We start from the raw sequence: 22,492 nt of genomic DNA on the forward strand, positions 1-22,492 counted from the left end.
ATTTTTCACTTGGATAAAATTTTTGAAGTCTTGCGAGTGCCGTATGATGTTGTAAAAAGTTATTGAATAGGGTTTCAAAGTGATATCACGTCCAATGTAGATCGTCATTTCCATATGTTTACTGCCTATATTTTGTGATGTCAAATTAAGATGTTCATTTGACATAAAAATTTTCTGTCTGTAATTTTGACGTAAATAATATAAGAAATCCATGGTTACTCATTTTCAATCGAGTGGAAGCGCGCTGTCGGGTGAGAAACTAGTGTGATGAATTTGGTCACGGAGAGAAACATTTTTCTAGGCCCATTTTAAACTGTGTCTGACTGACAATAAAAAAAGATCTAGTAGAATTTTCAGTCATTTTCGTGAAAATCCAGTTATTAAATACGATATTATTTTATGCGAAGTATTCATTGTTAATGCATTGTGCGATATTAGACGTCAGGATTTCTAGTAAGGATTTTATTCCAGTTCTTTGTCGGTGATAGCTGTGAGTGGGGAAACAGAGGTTAGTTTTGTCATATGAGTCGAGATGAGATTTGTGAATCAGGGTGTAGACCTGTCAATGAAGCCGGGACTTGTGAAAGCCCGAGGAATATTTTATAATGTTGGGAATGGATAGCAATATATAGAAATCCATAGCGGTATTAATTTGCGACGCGTATAATTATTGTGGGCATCTTGAAGCATAATCTGTGCATTTTGTTGGTTAGAATATCGTATTTGTTTAATTATGTCGACAGAGTTTAAAAGGGAGCATTTTGAGAAGCCAGTCAGGTAGAATGAAACAGACGTATCGTGTAACTACCAAGCGAACTTGGGGGCGAGAGGCCTCAGCTGAGAGGGGTTCACTGTAAGATAACGGGACACGCGTGGAATTGAGACTGTATTTCTCGGCTGGGGGGAACGTTAAATGTTGGATTTAATTGAAATTTTCATCCGGTAATAACCTGAGTGTTGTGGAATACTGTAAATTTGTTTAATTGGGGACATAATGAATATTTGAAACCAATAACTTTGAGTATAATGAACAAGAGTAACCAAATTCAGGGTTGTCCAAAATATAGAGCAATGGTAGTGGTGATTGTTTGTGAGGGGTGCGCAAACTTTATAAAAATGTTATGACGAGATATGGCATTGTAATTATATGGCGATTTGCTTTTGGTTTGTAACGTAGATTATTAGGGTATCCAAGTGTTAACAATGGCTAGGGTTAGATAGATTTAAAGTGTGAGGTCATGAAACGAGATATATAAACTGGACATGAATGATGTAGTTCTTTTCCAGATAATAGGAAGCAACAGATAAACGTCGATAGGATTTAAAATTGTGAGAACACAATTGCGTAGGAATTTGTGAAGAAACCAGAGTCCGTGGAGATAGAATTTGTTGTCCTTTAAGATTTCATTAAATCATTTAAATTTATTTCATTATTAAATTCAGTGAAACCGCATTTTGAAATAACTTTAATCAAGCGAATAACTTGGAGATGCATTCTGGAAATCTTAGTTTGTTTTCTGGGAAATATGTAAATGGTAACGTAACGATTAAGGGGACATATCCAAAGGAAATGGATTTTACTGCCACTAAGCTTGTGAGCATTGCTATTGTTGTAATTATTTAACTTTGATTGATTAAGCAGTGAATGTGCTGGGGATAGTAAAGTGGAAACTTTGGTCATCAACCAATGTAATTTAATTGTGTTTAGCCTTCAGCCTAGAAACTTGGATGGTCAGGGGGTCATCAACCTCAGTGACTTAGATTAGGGCCATATGTCACTGTAGCATCATTTTCCTTGCGGTCATCATCCACAATGACTTTAAAGTAACTTAGAAATTTAGATGTTGGTCCATGACATAGACGCAGGTCACATCGATTCAATTAAGGGTCCATGTTATATAACCACTGTGTGGCACACACCGATTGGACGGCCTTAATTATACCCAGAGTCCAGAGTTTGTGTTACGAGGGCTGGACCATAACGAATCATTATGATGGTACATGTGGTCTCCCATGGAAGCCGAATTTAAGGATTTCCAGACTTTCCTTTCTTTAATAAAAAAATGAGACAATGGTTTCTAGTAAGAATACCCATCAGGCAGACACGTCAAAGGCGTACCAGTGTTCTAACCTTCTATGTAATAAGATGATTGTGGTGTCCAGGGGACACGATTGATTTCAGTGATACCGTTGACATATCGGAATGCTTCAAAATTTCCTGAATAAATAGGAATCTTTTAAACAGACCTTTCATTTAGTAGATAGATTAGAATTACTGAACCCTACCTTTACCTCAGCAAGTGACGAAAAACCCGATACGACCCAAGAGACAGATCTCATGAACTTTGCTGATAGGTAAGAAAGGTGGTATCCCTAAATATGGACCTAAAAGGGTTCAGTATGTACTGTATGTCTTAATAACGTCAGAAATTAATATAAGTTATGTATAGGGATTTTTTTCCTGCAATTTCAAATGTTAAAAATGGGGTGTGAGATATACGCAGTGGCGAGTTATATGCGTGCAAATACGGTATGTTCTCACGAAACAAACTAGGAAATATATATAATAATGCTCCTCCGGACCTGCTCACCAGATGAGTTAAAGTGAGCTTTGTCCCTGCATTGCATGATAAAACCAAGGCGATATTGTCTGAAACAAAATAGTTGATCTGGCAGCGATCTGAATTAAAATGTCAAAGATGAACCTAAACAATAAAATAGAGAAAGAGAGGTCTTACGAAATATTAGGTTAAATATGCAAATGCTTTTAGCTGGCATATTTTTATTGGGCATCCAGTTATACAGTCACTCCATTAACCTACCAACCAGGTCTCTTAAAATCCTGGCCTCCCAAATACGTGTCACCCCTGTCCCTTAATATCTTTTTTTTTACTGGGCTTCCAGTTACAGCCACTCCATTAAATTAACAGGTCTCTTAAAATCCTGCCCTACCCAATACATGTCATACCCTTTGGGTGGCCCTAACTAGAAATGTTCATAAAATAATCAGCCTTCTTTAGGAATGTTAAGGAATCAATGCATAATGATGAAGACTTCACTGAAACTTTCCTGATATTGTTAATGTGGTGATGTGCATGTCTTTAGACTACTTACCCATGCACAAGCTGGCACGTTAAAGATCATGCAATATGGCGTGCCTGCTTACCATCCTCCTCCCCTTCCTCCAGTTGAAGATCTCCTCGCTGATGATCTTTCTCGTATTCAGCATTATATTCATAAGGATTGTGTACCTGACGAGGAATCTCTTTATCCTCTTCCCCACCAACACGATTGTCCTCACGTATTCTGGGTATGAAAACAAAGTACATCAATTTTCAAATCTGACATTAAAACAGGACTGCCAATCAGATAAGATGTGTCAATTCATGAGGTGTTCTTATCTTTATCAGCTCTTTTCAAAACAGAAAGTTTATAAGTACTCATTAATCAAGGACAGATTTCTTGAAACACAAAATTAATGCAAACCTTGCAAATGATTTGGAATTAAGTAACATATCAAGATGTTTTAAAATCTAAATCACCTACACTTACTGTTATGATATTTAAAAAAATAGAAGAGAAATGAAGGCCATATCCATGTAGCTGAAACTAAGTATTTGAGGGGCATGATTAAGAAGACAAAGAAGAGACAGAATTAAAAATGAGATGTAAAAAAAGGAAAAAAAGAAAGAAAAAAGAAATTTAAATTAGAGAAGTTGAATTATAAGATAGAGAGGAACAAGTCGAGATGGTTTGGGCACACCTGGGCAATGAAAAGATGATAAAACACATTTTGGAACTATAGCTGAAGGGAAAGGGAGCTCGAGGAAGACCAAGAATACAGTAAGAGGGAAGAACAGCCTTAGAAAATGCAATAGGACGGGACAAAAGTAGTTTATGAGGAGTATTGGAACAACCAAGAAAACTGGAGAGAAACCTGGGACATGATGATGTATTAAAAAATCAGCTTAATTTCTTCAAGAATGACAGATTACTACTAATTTGATACCCTCAGACAGACATGTGACATAGCGTACATCCCTCATCATCAAACGTTAGTAATTAACAAATAAAAAATAAGTTACGTGAACTTGTAGATAAACACACAAAATCCAGCCGATGCTTCTGGACCATTAGCATGTTAATATACAATATACAGGACTTCTCTTCAAATGCTTCAACTTATTTTGGTAAATTTAAGAAACATAATAACTTTATCCACTCACATTTGAGAAAATATGACCTAAAACTAAAAACCACCCAAAATATGTCATTATATGCTAAATAAATAGAGTAGCATAAAAATGTCTTTAAAAAAATTCATAATGCATTTAATTTACTGGGCGAGTTGGCCGTGCGGTTAGAGGCGCGCGGCTGTGAGCTTGCATCTGGGAGATAGTGAGATCGAATCTCACTGTCAGCAGCCCTGAAGATGGTTTTTCAGTGGTTTCCCACTTTGACACCAGGCAAATGTTGGGGCTGTACCTTAATTAAGGCCACTGCCACTTCCTTCCAACTCCTATACTCCGCACGGCCTTACTTCTAAATTGAAGTTTCGCAAAACAAATGAGCATCGCCTAACCTCTGTTGCCAGCGCGCTACGCCCGCGAGAACAGCTGATGCAATACAACCGCTGTAAACAGCCCTTTTAAATTGTAATACAGTACTCAGAAAAACGAATGAATATGGACTGAAAACAAATTCACAAGAACTACACTTTCTAACAATATCTGGCAGTAAAAGAGAATACATTATTAACAATAAAAGGGAATGAGGAAACAACACGTCACTAACGGCTAATGGCTGGCACAGGAAGGAGGTTATGGCCTACAAAGGGAACACTCTACTGATCTCAGAGTCACTGGAACCCTCCAACAATATGAAAAACACACTAAATATTGAAGGAAAATGCAAAAGATCGCTAACCGTACCGAATACCAAACACGCTGAGCGAGATAGGTTAACCACGTGGTGAATGTAAATATTAGAGTTGGCAACTAGGTTTCGAGATCGTGCTCTGCCGATATAAATCGATATGAATGGCAGCTTGGGATTGGTTGGATGTCTATGCTTCAGCGCATAACCACCAGACAGAGCCAAAATCTGCTAAAACGTCAATTTAGAAGTAGAGCCGTACGGAGTATAGGCCTTTCCTATCCCATCGTCACCATAAGACCCATCTGTGTCGGTGCGACGTAAAGCCACTAGCAGAAACATGCATTTAGATGTCTAGCAGAAGTCAAATTGAGCCTCTAAGAATTACCAACATCAATATAAATAAAGTTATACCACACATAGGGCGATGGGACTGCAGTTTGAGTCAGGTTCTATGCAGAATGAATGTGAGGAGGCAAGAACAGCGTGCGTACACCAAACTGGCCATTCGCTGGGGTTGCAATACCAAAAAACATTATAGAGAGCTTGTGGAAGCTGTAAGCTTGAGTTATAAGCTGAAACAGCTATTGAAAAACCGAAATTTACCAAATTTTATGAAAAGATCTTCAACTGCATAAAATTGCATCAGGGTGGGTCCCATGTGCACTAACAGACATGTAAAAGTGGACAAGGTATACCATATGCTTTGACACTTGGTACACTATTTTGGGCTAGACCCAGTGTTCTTCCAAAGACCCTTTTAATGGGTGCACCACCCTGCCACTTTTACAGACCACCCGGCTAATATAACCTAGATGCTAGTTACATAATATGAATAGATATTTCAGTCATTGGGTGCTCTAAATTAACATGTAAATACTGTAAAACTGTTAATTTAAATGATAAATCAATATTGTAAACATAAATGCATCAATTACATCGGAGATCAAATGTTTAGCTTGACCAACACGTAGTTATTACATAAAATAAACTTCATTATAAAGCCCGTATTGTCGTGAGTATACGTTGAAGGTTGAGTCAATACACGTAGTGTCGTGCGTGAGCAGGGGCCTGGATTAGCGTGGAATTGCATGTGAGCCCTCTATCCCGCATGATGTCACAAACACATATGGCAGTCCGCATGTCCACAGCAACAGAGTCGTAGGCCTAAGTCCGCTGTTACATGATTTGGAACGAGCAATAGAACACACAGTTCAAAATACTCTGTTATGTCTTGTTCGTGATAATAACACTAAAATAATTCAATTGTGCATTAATGTTTAACTGTCTGATATTATTGTTAATGCGCTGAGGAGAATGAATTGACTTTTTTTTTCCCATACTGAAGTTTTACGTCGTATTCTCCGCCCGGCTACTCATTCCTGTCACCCGGCTAACAAAAATTTCTGGGGAGAACACTGTAGATCTCAAATGCCAGTCTGCGGAATGACAACATGAAGGACCACCATGAAGACAGAAGTTCTGGCAAAACCCTTTCCCCATGCAATGTCAGAGGCGTGATTGTGTGTCATTTTGTTCCACTTGATACAATGATGACAGCAACATGCTATGGAACATTCCTTGCAGGGTACTACAGAACCTTCCAGCAGAGACAGTTACATCGTGCCATTAGGGAAAAACACCCGGTTCTTCTCAACAATGTCATCCTTCTCCATAGTAAAGAACATTCGTGTCCTCATACTGAGGTGATGCAGCTCTTTTCACGCGTACCCCATTTGGTGGTATTTTGTGCTTTTCAAGTATTTAATTATGTGCCTGTAATAGCCAGTGTCATTCATTCAATGTGGGAGAAGTTTCATGTTTTTTTTTGGCAACAGTCTGCTATCTCATTCAGTCAGCTGTTCGACTGGTTGGAATTCCAAGAGTATTGATTTTTCTCTTCACCCTCATCGATCGATGACATGTGGAGATCACGTGACAAACGGGCCTGTTCCAAGGTTAAACCCACTGCCTCATATGCTCGCTCACCCGTCTTCATGTAACTTCTGGAACAAGCTGAGCCAATTACAAGGTACAATTACGTATACACTCGCCAATAACAATTATTCCAAGAGCCACACCTCCAAATGAGAGGCTATAAAAACTCATGTGTTTTCCTTAGAGCACCCCCTTATGCATCGAGAAGTCTACGAGCCAAGTTAAGTCACGTGTACATTTGAATAATTCAGTCTGGCCTAGCACGAACTTGTTCTAAAATTTTTGTGTCAGTTTCAGCTAAGCAATAACTTTAGAAAAAATAAGAGGACTACCACCAGCATAAATACGACAGCAATTCCAGGATGTCTACTTTATATTCGAGAAGCCTTACATCTGATCTGTTAGGACTGATTCATCTGACGTGGGACTTGAAATCTACAGTAGCCATGTGGTGTTCAGCATGTAGGCACCATTAACATCGGAGAAGATCGTGACGGATATTTTCAGCATGGGAGCATAACAGACTGCTCCGGGAATCGAGCTTCATTGCAACATTTAAGTACATTTTTATAATATTTCCTGTCCATCTTTGTGGAAAATTTAATGATCTTCTCTTAACACAGTGACGACTGGCCCCGGAGATCTCCGTAGTACTGCGGCCAGCAGTTGACGACGGGCCCCTGAGATCTCCGTTTTTACGCACGGGTATCATTAGTAGTTTGTTGTGCTATATGTTGGCTATAATTTTAACTTCTTTCAATCATGTCATGGAGTAGAGGGATCATAGATTTTAGTGTCGATGTATTTTTTTATTGTACGATCGTTGTAGCCACGGGAACTTCATATATACACAGGTATTCTTACGCGCCGAGAATCGTTATACAAGACAAACTATTTCAACATTTATATTCAGATTCATTAACTGATGTGCCACATGGATGATGAGCACCAAGAATTCTTGTAGTTTCCAGCTGACAGTAAGTGACAGGCCACATAAGATTTTTCGCTTTTATGCACCTTGTATTTTCTTGATTACTGATGAAATTGCGGGCGAGATTATAAGTTGTCAATGGTGTAGTCTTGGAATATAAATTATTGCTGCATCTTTCTTTCTTTACACCTTCCTGTATTTAACAAAATAATGTCGGATATGTAGAGCTATACCCTGGATCACCTGTGCTGATGTCACCATGGTGTGGCGTATTCAGTTGCCGATGACTACTGATAACTATGTACAGACCGATTATAATAGGTACCGAGTGACAGTGAATTAGATATTTCTAATGATTAACGGTTAAGACTAAATGGGGAGTAGCCGTAAAGAGAAATACGTGCATCTTGCATACTTGAAAATAATTAGTATATGAATGGCACAAATACAGCATTCATACTACACTGTGCTTAAAAAGACTATTGAATGGAGCCACAAAGTATCACAACATACAGACTACGAAGCAACTTAGTGAGTACATGTTGCAAGTTTGAGGTCGATATCTAGAATACATTTCAAGTTACAGTGGTTTGAGTGCAGCAGTGTCATTTCTTTCTTGGAGGCTTGAACTATCCGGTCTGCATGGGGTAGCAGCCTCTGTTCAGCGCCCGTTGTCAATGTGTTAATATTTCTATTACATTTGAGTAATTTAGTGATATTTTTCACTTTTCCATCTTGCATTGGTAAAGGTAGCTTTGAGAATGAGTGTGTGTGAACTGGGATCTATTAGTGTAGATCTAGAGTAGTTTGTCTTCTGAGAATATTTCTACCGCCATGCAATTATTTAAAATCATGTTTAATAATCAATGTCCTCTCGGATAAATAAGAATTTAAAATGATTATTTCAGATTTTTATGAAACTGTGGGACGAGATTTAGGTTGTGTTTCATTTAGTGCATTGCCCAGCGATAATGCAGATTGTGTCATCTTATTTAAATATTAATTCAGATGTTGATGGTGGATTTAAAAATCATTACTAATAATAATAATTTAAGATCGGGTTAAATGAAATGATAATGATAAATTATTTTAGAATTTTTCATGTGGAATATGTAATATGTGCTCAATTATAGTGTAATTTGCCTGGAAAATGGTAATCCTGTGGGATATTTATTGAATTTTGGAAGCATGTGTCATGGGTAACAATGCATTCCGAGATAAACGTGGAATACGTGTTGAGATATAATTCAATATTGAGGGAATAAGAATAATTTATCAATACTCAATGACCACGTGTCCGATGATAATCAGTGTTAACCCAAGTGACGTGCATAATTATTGTTCTACCAAGTCTTCTATATAATATTTTGGATTTTTGAAGATATCGCCATTGTAATGTCAAGATAATTTCCGAATAAGTAATCATTCTAATTCTATCACGCATCACGTGTTGTTGAACATGTTGAATTTAAAGGAAGGTTATCTGCCAATTCCATTCAACCTTCTTTTTATGATAATAATCATAAATAAAAATAAAGTCTAGGATCCGAGTGTAAATTTGTATATAAAATCCGAGTATCCTATGTGTGCATGGTGTGTGTAAAGTAGTTACTGATAATTTTGAAGTGGTATTTCTTGAAATCTGGTTCTTAATCTGACCACGTGTTCAGCATGGTGGATCAGATTATTCCAGCATTGTCTGTGATTTTGTGCATTTATTTGAGATTGCTGTTGAATAATTTTTATGCAAAGTTTAGTGACAGATTCAATTCTATAATTACGCGATTTTGTGTAAGTGAATAAGATCGTGAAATTTTCTAAAAGCATAAGTGTAATCAAGTTTGTAAAATAAATGAAAGAATTGTTATGTTAAATATAATTAGCTATTATTTAGTTCATGTAACGACATGATTAATTTCAATTAATTCATTTAATAATTTTTCAAGAAAGAGTTGAGCCTCGAAGAGTTAATAATTTCAACGTGTGTTATTTGGGAAATTATCATTAATTAAGAGAGAAAGTAAAGCATATTTTTGTAAATATTGTACAGATAGATAGATAGTTTAAGTACAAGTATAGCGTTTCTAATCAAAATGGACTTTCAACATATTAGGTCATGTTACGTACATTTAGTACGTGTTGAAGAGATGTTAAGTACAGAACAAAAATGGCCAACTGGACACCAGTGGGATCTGAACTCACAACCTCCCGATTTCTCATCGGTTGCTCTACCAATTGAGCTATGGTGGCCTAGGTCATCTTTGTTCTGTTGTTTAAAGTGATACAATTGAAATCAGACTTTAAAATATTATTGATATTCAGGATGATTTAGGATGGAGATCATCCACTTAATTTTGCTTCGCACAGCCAATGGAAGGCTAATTTTTATATATTTTTATTCTTTACAGAGTAGCCAATATGTCAATGATGTTCAAGATATAAGAATTGATTCTGCAAACTTACTCAACCATCGTAACTTCGTGAGAGTCAAGATTAACTTCGGCAAGAACCATTTTGTTGTTAAATTCATTATTTCTGCATATTTTATAATAAATGCCAAGCCTATACTGTATTTTAAATTGTTCTTTTCTTGTATTGTGATCAACCCTTGTCCTTCAAATGCCTCCAAAATTAGGACAGCTTGCAAACGAATGGTTCACGTTGGGATCTCTCGTCCGCTGGCTGAGCTTGACTGGGAAATAAGGGGACAGTATGGAGGCAACTTCAACGCTGGAGGTGGGAAGGACTATAACAGCTGCCATACTCACTGGAACTGATGATATCACGGAAAGTGTAAAATCATTTATAATAAAACTCTGTTTATATATGAGGAAAGTGGAAGCGCAATTTCATCACAGAGATCCAAATTTATTAAGTCGTGAACAGAATTTTATTGTAAATGATTTAATGTTTTTCATAATAATAATAATAATAATAATAATAATAATAATAATAATAATATGAACAAATGAACATCCATAGCCTGTTTCCAGTCATTCGACAGCGTCATGGATGGAATGAATGAAACCCTCATCTAGCAGCGAGGATAGGATGTGTGGGATCTGGTAAATGCAGCACGGGTGAAGTTTAAGGAAGCGGAGATTGTTATCAGTGGAATACTGTGTAGGAAGGATACTGACCGGAAGGTGATTGGGGATTTAAATGAGACTATGCAGTGGATATGTGGGAAACTGGGAGTGAAATTTCTAGATCCTAATGGGTTGGTAGAAGATAGGGATCTGCGCTCAGATGGCCTTCACTTAAACCACAGTGGTACATGTAAGTTAGGAAATTTGTTTAGAAGGGTTATAGGGAGGTACATTCAGGGAAACAGGGTGCGCTAGGCAGCAGTGTTAAGGGAACAGGGGACTGGAAATCAAGTAGGGATGACATAAAACTGTTAGTGCTCAACTGTAGTAGTATTGTAAAGAAAGGAGTAGAATTAAGTAATTTAATAGATATATACTTACCAGATATTGTAATAGGAGTTGAATCCTGGCTGAGAAATGATATAATGGATGCAGAAATTTTCTCACGAACTGGAGGGTGTATCGTAGAGACAGGATAAGAAAGGTAGGAGGGGGAGTATTCATTCTCGTGAAAGAAGAATTTGTAAGCTATGAAAAAGTTAAAGATGACAAGCATGAAATTCTAGGGGTAAGGCTCATTTCTAAAGATAATAGGCAACTAGATGTCTTTGGAGTGTACAGACCAGGAAAGGGTAGCACAGATGCTGATTCAGAATTATTTGATAAGATAATCAGCTATGTGGGAAATGATAAGGAAAGGAACGTGATTGTAGCGGGTGATCTCAATTTACCAAATGTCAATTGGGAAGGTAATGCGAACGACAGGAAACATGAGCAACAAATGGCAAATAAGTTAATATGGGAAGGGCACCTGATTCAGAAAGTGATGGAACCAACTAGAGGGAAGAATATTCTGGATGTGGTGCCGGTAAAACCAGATGAGCTCTATAGAGAAACCGAAATAATGGATGGTATTAGTGATCACGAAGTTGTTTTTGTGGTAATTAAAAATAAATGTGAAAGAAAGGAAGAGATTAAAATTAGGATTGTTAGGCAGTACCATATGGTTGATAAAACAGGCATGAGGGAGTTTTTAATAAGCAACTATGATCGGTGGAAAACGGTAAATAAAAATATAAACAGACTCTGGGATGGGTTTAAAGCAATTGTTGAGGAATGTGAAAATAGGTTTGTACCTTTAAAGGTGGTAAGGAATGGTAAAGATCCACTATATTTTAACAGGGAAGTAAAGAGACTAAGAAGGAGGTGCAGGTTGGAAAGAGATAGAGTTAGAAATAGCTGTGGAAGTAAAGAGAAAGTGAAGGAACTTACTAAGAAATTGAATCTAGCAAAGAAGTCAGCTAAGGATAACATGATGGCAAGCATAACTGGTGGCCACACTAATTTTAGTGATAAATGGAAGAGTATGTATAGGTACTTTAAGGCAGAAACAGGTTCCAAGAAGGACATTCCAGGAATAATTAATTAACAAGGGGAGTGTGTATGCGAGGATCTTCAAAAGGCAGAAGTATTCAGTCAGCAGTATGTGAAGATTGTTGGTTACAAGGATAATGTCCAGATAGAGGAGGTGACTAATACTAAAGAAGTATTAAAATTTACCTATGACAGCAATGACATTTACAGTAAGATACAAAAGTTGAAAACTAGAAAAGCAGCTGGAATTGATAAGGTTTCGGGGGATATACTAAAGACAATGGGTTGGGATATAGTACCATATCTGAAGTACTTGTTTGATTTTTGTTTGCATGAAGGAACTTTACCAAATGAATGGAGAGTTGCTATAGTAGCCCCTGTATATAAAGGAAAGGGTGATAGGCATAAAGCTGAAAATTACAGGCCAGTCAGTTTGACAGGCATTGTATGTAAGCTTTGGGAAAGCATTCTTTCTGATTATATAAGACATGTTTGCAAAATTAATAAATGGTTTGACAGAAGGCAGTTTGAGTTTAGGAAAGATTATTCCACTGAAGCCCAACTTGTAGGATTCCAGCAAGATATAGCAGATATCCTATATTTGTTAGGTCAAATGGACTGTATTGCGATTGACTTATCTAAGGCATTTGATAGGGTAGATCATGGGAGACTACTGGCAAAAATGAGTGCAATTGGACTTGACAAAAGAGTGACTGAATGGGTGGCTCTGTTTCTAGAAAATAGAACTCAGAGAATTAGAGTAGGTGAAGCTTTGTCTGACCCTGTAATAGTTGAGAGGGGAGTTCCTCCAGGCAGTGTTATTGGACCTTTATGTTTTCTTATATATATCAATGATAAGTGTAAAGAAGTGGAATCAGAGACAAGGCTTTTCGCAGATGATGTTATTCTGTACAGAGTAATAAATACTGTAAATTACAAGATTGTGAGCAACTGCAAAACGACCTCGATAATGTTGTGAGATGGACAGTAGGCAATGGTATGATGATAAATGGGGATAAAAGTCAGGTTGTGAGTTTCACAAATAGGAAAAGTCCTCTCAGTTTTAATTACTGCATTGATGAGGTGAAAGTTCCCTTTGGGGATCATTGTAAATACCTAGGTATAAATATAAGGAAAGATCTTCATTGGGGAAATCACATAAATATGATTGTAAATAAAGTGTACAGATCTCTGCACATAGTTCTGAGAGTATTTAGGGGTTGTAGTAAGGATGTAAAGGAGAGAGCATATTTGTCTCTGGTGAGACCTCAACTTGAGTATGGTTCCAGTGTATGGGACCCTTACCAGGATTACTTGATTCAGGAACTGGAAAAAATCCAAAGAAAAGCAGCTCGATTTGTTCTGCGCGATTTCCGCAAAAGAGTAGCATTACAAAAATGTTGCATAGTTTGGGCTGGGAAGACTTGGGAGAAAGGAGACGAGCTGCTCAACTAAGTGGTATGTTCCGAGCTGTCAGTTGAGAGATGGTGTGGGAGGACATCAGTGGACGAATAAGTTTGGATGGTGTCTTTAAAAGTAGGAAAGATTAAAATATGAAGATTAAGTTGGAATTCAAGAGAACAAATTGAGGCAAATATTCGTTTATAGGAAGGGAAGTTAGGGATTGGAATAACTTACCAAGGGAGATGTTCAATAAATTTCCAATTTCTTTGCAATCATTTAAGAAAAGGCTAGGAAAACAACAGATAGGGAATCTGCCACCTGGGCGACTGCCCTAAATGCAGATCAGTAGTGATTGAAATTGAAATAGGAATTGTGCCTGCTGCCGAAGCCTGTCGCACTCCTCTGGGTCAATGATTAATGACTGACAGATGAAATGAAATTATATTGGAGAGTGTTGCTGGAATGTAAGATGACAGGAAAAGCCAGAGTACCCAGAGAAGAACCTGTCCTGCCTCTGGTTTGTCCAGCACACTTCTCACATGGAGTGAATGGGTTTTGAACCACGAAACCCAGTTGTGAGAGGCCGGTGCACAACTGCCTGAGCCACGGAGACTCAACAACAACAACAACAACAACTACAACAACAACAAAAATAATAATAACAACAATGAAAAGTGTGGTTTGATAGAATCTGATGATATTTTAAGAACAAAACTATACCCTATCTCAAATTACCTGGGAGATAAAAATAACAAGTCCGGCCACATGTGCGTTGCAGTCAAGAAACTGCGAGATCGATGACTAGTTCAAATCTGTAACTAACATACTATAAGAAGAATACAACATTTATACAATGACCAGAATGAATCAAGATGATATTCAATACAATTCTGAAGGTTAATGTACTCACCAACATCGCCTGCAGAAGAAAGATAGGTTACTCAATCCCCTCCATATCGTTGTCGTCGTCATCACTGTCAGAGTCATTCACATTTATCACTCTCCGTTCAAAAGCATTGTCTACTATCTGGTTTATATACTACATTCGTTTCTCTTCCATATCAATGACGTGTTTTACACACATCTCCCACCGTTGAGGGGTCACTACTTCAAACCTTTCCAGCAGCAGTTTTCTTACTTCTGCAAGGCTGAAAGTTTTGTTATTCCTAGCCACATGGCCCTTAACTTGGCTCCACACACTTTCAATTGGATTTAAAGAACAATGGTACGGAGGTAACCTTAAAACTTGCATTCCCGATTGCAATGCGATATCATCTACTCTATACACGCCACATGAGTCCTTAATATGCTGTGGGATGATATTCAGAAGTTCCAACTTGACACTGTTCGGTTCGTAAGGGATTCCCTCCAACAAATTATTGGTAGGCCAAGGCCCTTCAAGGGCTGTAGTGCCATGGGGTTTGGTTTTTGAAACAATTTGATTAGTACATTAAAATCTTAAATTACTTTCCCATGGGAACTTATAACTATTGCTTAAAGCGCTTGAAATTTGGGGGGGATAAGGTGGAGGATTTTAGTGATGTGGAGTGTAAAAAGGTACTTAAATTACAATTTGCGTTTATGGTAATATTAAAAAACTTATTTTCTAATTGAACATATTTAACAAATCTTAAAATGCCTGTAATTAGGCACTTTTTGTAAAAACACTAGGTGGCTTAATCTTGCTTATGTTAAAATCCATGTGTATAACAGTCTTAAAGTTTCTTATTGATTGTCTGTTGTGTTGATTATTTTCCTTGAAGGCTGCTTATTATTTTTAGTAACAGGTTGTGCTGAACTGTTAATTTATAAGGGTCCTATGGTGACTTCTCTATTAAGCTGCGTGAAGTGGCGGTCCTCAGATTTGGGCAGCTTGCCTCACGATCTGCAACCAGCAGAAAAATCGTAAAATGTTAAAATGTGTCATTAAACGAAATTGTTCTAGTTTAGTTTGACCTCGGAAAGAAGGTGGTGATAAGAGGTATATTGCTTTAACTCACCTTTCTGGAATGGTGTTTATACTCCGCCGCCTTGGGACTGTTTTCGTGTACACAATCTAGTGTTATAGCGTTGTGTCACAGTTTGCTCGTTTGTACGATTTGCCAGAGAGAGAGGGGAAGCGAGATCGTGTTGTCATCTAATACGTCTTGCAAAGGGGGAGGGAGTACTAGCTGTGCTTCCGTAACGTTGTGTTTGGTTATTTTACTTGTTCGTCTTATTTGTCTTCTGTTTACCCATTCTATGTATTTACTTATATGCTCATATAGAAGGTACTTTGGTCATTCGTATCATTTAAATTTTTTAAATATGTTCAATTAGAAAAAAGTTTTTTAATATTACCATAGACGCAAAAATTAATTTACGTACCTTTTTACACACCACATCACTAAACCTCCCCCCCCAAATTTTAAACGCTTTAAGCAATAGTTATATAAGTTCCCAGGGGAAAGTAATTTAAGATTTTAATGTTCTTACTAATCAAACTGTTTCATCTAAGCAATTTTTAAAGACAGCTGAAGATGAGCACTAAGTGGTTGAAACATGTCCTGTATATGATAATGTTTTTATAATTCTGCCAAAAGGTAAGAAATAAAGTATCGATTAGGTGGTGTTTCAAATGAATTTGTTTAATAATTTGTTGATTGAATTCATCGATGCGGTCATGAAGTGGACAGCTTGTAAGGGATTCCCTTCCCGTCCATAAACTTAATTATATCTCCCTTTCTCCACGATTGATTGGGCAGTTTCTCAATTCTAACCAAATGGTAAGATGCATTGTCCGTAACAATTACCGCATTGGCTTCAAGACGAGTAAGAACATATACAAGCCATTCTTCGAATACATCTCCATTCATTTTCGTGATAGTTTTTCATGGACTTAGATTCAAAATACAGTAACCTTCTTGCACGAAACCTTTCTAGTTGCCGATATGTGTAATTATCAAGCATTTCCCCTTCCCTGAAGGATTCTTTAAGCCGCTTGATAATCCCTTCAAGAATGCTTCCCTACTGGGTTTGATATAATTTTCTTTTTTGCAAGTTGCTTCACGTCGCACCGACACAGTCTTATGGTGACGATGGGACAGGAAAGGGCTAGAAGTGGGAAGGAAGCGGCCGTGGCTTTATTTAAGGTACAGTCCCAGCATTTGCCTGGTGTGAAAATGGGAAACCACGGAAAACCATCTTCAGGGCTGCTGACAGTGGGGCTCGAACTCACTATCTCCCGAATACTGGATACTGGCCGCACTTAAGCGACTGCAGCTATCGAGCTCGGTGATTTGATATTTTTATCACTCCATACTTTCGCACAGGTACGTTCTGAATTCACACACATCTCATCCAAGTAATAAATTGGTCTTCACTCCTCCCAAAACTTTCCTAGCTGATGCAAAAAATGTCTTTGCCACAAAACCATTTCCTCCCTTTCAGTAAGAAATGGTTGGCGACTACGTAACATAAACTTGAAACTTAAAGTTTTTCAAAGCCTATGAAGCGTTGCACGTGAAAACGAAGGCAAGGTTTCATCACTCTTCACAGATTCTAAGATCTTGTCGTTTGTTGGTATTTTACTTCTAAAGAAAAACTCTTGAACTTCTCGCCAAATTGCATCCTTAGTGAAACAATCATACTTGTCCACTAACTACAGTATGTTTTATTCCGACTTTCTTTTCGGTGAAACGACTGTTCTACAGTTTTAAGTTCCCCCTAGCACAATAAATACTAGTTCTAGAAATGCCAGTAGTAGTGGCTACGAACCTTGTCACATTTTTGAGAGTACTAACCAAATTTTGCGTCACTAAACTTCTTAAAAACGTTGAGAACACACTGTTTTTCTCCACTTCTCAGTGCTTTTCCCTTATTATGCTTTATGTGAGAAGGGCCAGGCTCACTCATCTATACTCCTCACGGAACTTTAACAAAGGTTATGTAAACATAAATTAAAACAGTTTAATCCTACAAAGGTTATGTAAACCTAAATTAAAACAGTTTAATACTAAACACCAAGACAGACTGACTACCAACTTAATATATCGTAATAATGTGCTAAGTCACTAGCGCGCCAATAACACAGAAGTGTAGAGCACATGGGTTGTATGTTAGCTAAATGAGCCGATACTGAATACTGCAATGGCTGTTCCACTGTTGGCACATCGCCCCTCACAAAAGGTACTTTAATGCAAGATTATCAACTATAAATTGAAACTAAACAGCTTTTTGAAAGTGAAAATAAAAGGATTTGGATGATGTACATAACTTTTATATGGAAATAACATTACCTAACATATGTAAAGTATTTTTAATGCTTTACCAAAAGACAAACAGTACCACTGCATTTACCATGTGTTTTTGGTATTTACATTATCTCTCAGGTTATTTGAGATAGGGTATAGTCATTCTGTTTTTAATTAAATGTTTTCCAGGTATACTCTGATATTAAGTTAATGCTTTATGATCCTGTATTAGTTTCATCAGACTGAAAAACTTCAGAGTTATATATTTTATATATTTTATATATATGAATTATATTATATATTTTTCACGAATTATCTCTGCAAATGTCAGTTCTATCTAATATCTGTATATAACAAACATTGCATTTGGAAAGGTGGATGTTTTCTGCGTAGCGATGTTCCAGAAACCTTCTACACACCACCTTGATCTTTATGCATGCTTGTTGTTCCACATCACTTTAGGGCAATCTGGTGTGACATCACACTCATTCCTCTGCACTAGCTCCACCTCCTCTCTAAATGTGCTGCCAGCCACCAGCAGCCCCTTCGACTGTTCTTAAGCCACTATTTTCTTTCCAGCCCTCGTATCAGAAAGATCAGCCCCCCTTCCTCCTTTGATAATCGTGATGTAGATTACCCCAGAACCTACTGTAAGTTAACAGAAGTGTAAAGTACAGGCAGAGTTTCATGAAAGTGAAATGGTGGTCTCAAAGGTCTATATATATATCAAAAGAATTTTATCAAACAAAATAATTATTTTTGTACAGTACAAACAAAACTTGAAATTTATTTTTAGAGATCACAAAAAGATCATAACTTCTAATATTTTCATCCTTACCCAGCAGCATTTCGACGGGGCTCTGCTAACTGCCGTCTCCTCTGAACATCCTGGCCATTGGCCCTGTTGTTGTTGTATTTCTCTCTTTGCAGTCCCAAATCATCATTGCGTTGATTCAGAGGATTGTCTCCAACTTCGTTGTCCTCGTCTCCTCCTAATCTAATGTTGTTGTGCATTTGAGCAACAGGTTGAGGTCCACCTGCCCAGTGCTTATACCTCCAGGGCCACCCATTAGCCTCATTTCCCACATTATTCGCAGCATTTTCATCCTCTGGTGGATGCACCACATTCTGAAAATAACGAACAACACTCTTAATTCTCTACGTTCAAGAATAATTTTCTCTGCTTGAAATACAAAGGAATATTTAATAAACACACATATATACATACATACATACATACATACATTATCATTATAGACTGTTATGCCTTTCAGCGTTCAGTCTGCAAGGCTCTGTGAATTTACTAAACTTCGCCACACTCCTCGATTTGCAACTAGTGTTGTGGCCTCATTTAGTTCTATACCTCTTATCTTTACATCATTAGAAACTGAGTCTAACCATTGTCTCCTTGGTCTACCTCTACTTCTCTTACCCTCCATAGCAGAGCCCACTATTCTCTTAGGTAACCTATCCTCCTCCATTTGCCTCACATGACCGCATCACCCAAGCCGGTTTATGCGTACAGCTTCATCCATTGAGTTCATTCCTAAATTAGCCTTTATCTCATCATTCCGAGTACCCTCCTGTCATTGTTCCCACCTGTTTGAACCCACAATCATTCTAGCTACTTTCATGTCTGTTACTTCTAACTTATGAATAAGATATCCTAAGTCCACCCAGCTTTCTCTCCCGTAAAGCAAAGTTGGTCTGAAAACAGACCGATGTAAAGATAGTTTCGTCTGGGAGCTGACTTCCTTCTTACAGAATACTGCTGATCGCAACTGCGAGCTCACTGCATTAGCTTTACTACTCCTTGATTCAATCTCACTTACTATATTACCATCCTGTGAGAACACACAACCTAAATATTTGAATTTATCGACCTGTTCTAGCTTTGTACCACCAATCTGACATTCAATTCTGTTGAATTTCTTACCTACTGACATCAATTTAGTCTTCTAAAGGCTAATTCTCATACCATACTCATTGTACCTATTTTCAAGTTCCAAGATAGTAGACTGCAGGCCATTAAGACCAAGTCGTCAGCATAGGCCAAACTGCTTAGTACATTTCCACCTAACTGAATCCCTCCCTGCCATTTTATACCTTTCAGCAGATGATCCATGTAAACTACGAACAGCAAAGGTGAAAGATTACAGATTTGTCTAACCCCTGTAAGTACCCTGAACCAAGAACTCATTCTACCATCAATTCTCACTGAAGCCCAATTGTTAACAAAAATGCCTTTAATTGATTTTAATAATCTACCCTTTTTTTAAAAATATTTAATAGGATAAAAAAAACCAACCAACCCACCCACTGATCTGCATTTAGGGCAGACACCCCAGAGGCAGATTCCCTGTTAGTTGTTTACCTAGTCTTTTCTTAAATAATTTCAAACTATTTGGAAATTTATAGAACATCTCCCTTGGTAAATGACTAGAGTTTCTAATTCCTCTTCCTATAAACGAGTATTTGACCAAATTTGTCCTTTTGAATTCCAACTCCATATTGTAATCTTTGCTACTTTTAAAACCACCACTCAAATTCATTCGTCTACTGATGTCATTCCATGCTATCTCTCCACTGACAGCAAGGAACATCGTTGAGGAAGAGAATGTTTGTTTTTATTGAAACATGTACGATGTTTTTAAAGAATAAATCAATCTTATTAACATTAAGTGTACTGGCAAGGCAGATCTTTCCAGTATCCTATTTTAAATAGTCTTTTATGAGATTATACAAGTCAATACGGGGATAAATAGCACCTATTATTGTCAAATTTATCAACATGTCACTTGTTTTAACCAATTTAGTTTCACCTGTTAACGGTCCGTACTAGCTTAAATCCATCCACCACTGAAAAACACTGTTAAATACATAATTCCATCTTGTCAATACTATTAAAAGTTAACGTAAAGAAATACATGTAACTGGATTAAAGCCACTATATATATTTATTTAATAAAGCTTTGCGTTCCGCCAAATTGCATTGGCCTTCATCAGAGGCAGAACTTCACATGTCCTGAAGAAGGCCAATGCAATTTGGCAGAAAGCTCAGCTTTATAAATTAATATATATAGTGGCTTTAATCCAGTTACACATTTATATCTTTACATTAATACAATGAACCACGAAAACCTACGTTCATGAACTATTAAAAGTTGTTTATTTACATAACTAAATGCCATACATGTTTCAAGAACCTTGATTGTTCTCTTCCTCAGCAGCCTATTAAACCACCAAACACAACTGGGATTTGGTCTATCACTACTTCATAATATATTTAAGTTATTACTGAACATAAGAAAGTCATCTATATAACATATTTGAAATTTTTTATACTAATTAATTTAAAATTAAAATATTAAATTTATCACAGAAATAAATTTTAAAATGACCTAATATACAATCTTCTACATACCTAGGTACATTACAATTGAAATATCAGACTTGTTAACCCATTCAACACCAAACCTGTATATATACGTTACTGAACTCTGTGCCTCGTCCGCGAAACCCGTTTTGTGCAGTGTGTACTTCACCGATCTCATATATGAATGGGAAATAGTGTCATGGTTTGAAATTTCACGGAAATGCTCAATTAAGTTCTGTACAGCAAATATACCACTCCATTTCGCATGTTTTGAAAGTGATCTGATGTTATTTCAGCTTCGATGGAATGGAACATCTCACCTGCTAACGTGTAGCCATCATGGCATCTTGAAGTGTACATTCACCTCTTGTTGACGATGAAGAAATTGAATGTTTCCCCATAAATACTGATTCTGGAGAGCTATGTTTCGATAATGAAGATGGAGAATATACAGGGGGCGATACTGAACTACAAGAAAGTGTGAGAAAAAGTAGTAATGATGAATCTTATGCAGAATTGTTACCCCCTCCTCAGATAAATTATTTTTTCCCCAAATGTTAATGACTTTGATATCACTTCTTGGATCAACAATTTTATATTATATTTCAGTGATTTTTTTTTTTTTGGCTTTGCACTCCCAAGCAAATCCCGGGACAGTCCCTATTCATAAGCCACAGCCGATTTCTTCCTCTTCCTTACCCAGTTTCATTCATTATCATTAATTTCATATTCACTATATTCTCAACGGAAGTTTGCAGCAGGAAGGGTATCCGGCCGTAAAAATATGCTGTAAGATATAATCTCATTTCATCCCCGACCCCACACTGGGCTGCGGGGCTAAGAGGACGACATACGTTCCATGAACCCATTCATTTAATTGAACTTATTTATGCCTTTGTGTACCATTTATTTTCATTACTTTCATGATATTATCACTGACACTGAAAAAGCACGTTTTACAGAAACCTAAAGAGAGAAAATATTCAAACTACTGTCAGTTGCACTTTGTAAAAGTCTTTATTTGCATGGTAGGTCATAAAACAGTCATCTACTTGCAGCGCCACCTTGCACCAGTGACATTCAAATGAAGATTCCTTCCTCAGACCTCGTGTCACACAAACTTTGCATCTCCTTGATGGGATAACCTTCGTTGTTGGGGGTATTTTGGTTGGAAAGTGTCCCCAGTGCCTTCTCTTAAGTCTCAGTGGTGTATCCGCAGGGCTTGGGCGTCCTAGTTTTGGATAGTCAGGCAAGGTCACACTTGCCAACAACC

At 37.3% G+C, this 22,492-nt stretch overlaps 1 protein-coding gene across 5 annotated transcripts in view; it reads right to left on the reverse strand.

Annotated features, from left to right (window-relative positions):
• Positions 1-22,492, reverse strand: part of LOC136876093 (Golgi integral membrane protein 4) — a 227,440-nt gene that overhangs the window by 47,937 nt on the left and 157,011 nt on the right. For 3 of the 5 annotated variants that reach the window (XM_067149753.2, XM_067149750.2, XM_067149751.2), the window contains 2 exons: positions 18,682-18,971; positions 3,167-3,306 (listed from right to left, as the gene is read on the reverse strand). In XM_067149753.2, the coding sequence (XP_067005854.2) occupies positions 3,167-3,306; positions 18,682-18,971 (430 nt within the window). Of the gene's footprint in view, positions 1-3,114; positions 3,307-18,681; positions 18,972-22,492 lie in introns of all 5 variants that reach the window. The other 2 variants (XM_067149752.2, XM_067149754.2) reach the window with 2 other exon arrangements.

Source organism: Anabrus simplex, chromosome 6 (assembly GCF_040414725.1).
Source record: "Anabrus simplex isolate iqAnaSimp1 chromosome 6, ASM4041472v1, whole genome shotgun sequence".
Lineage (NCBI taxonomy): Eukaryota > Metazoa > Arthropoda > Insecta > Orthoptera > Tettigoniidae > Anabrus > Anabrus simplex.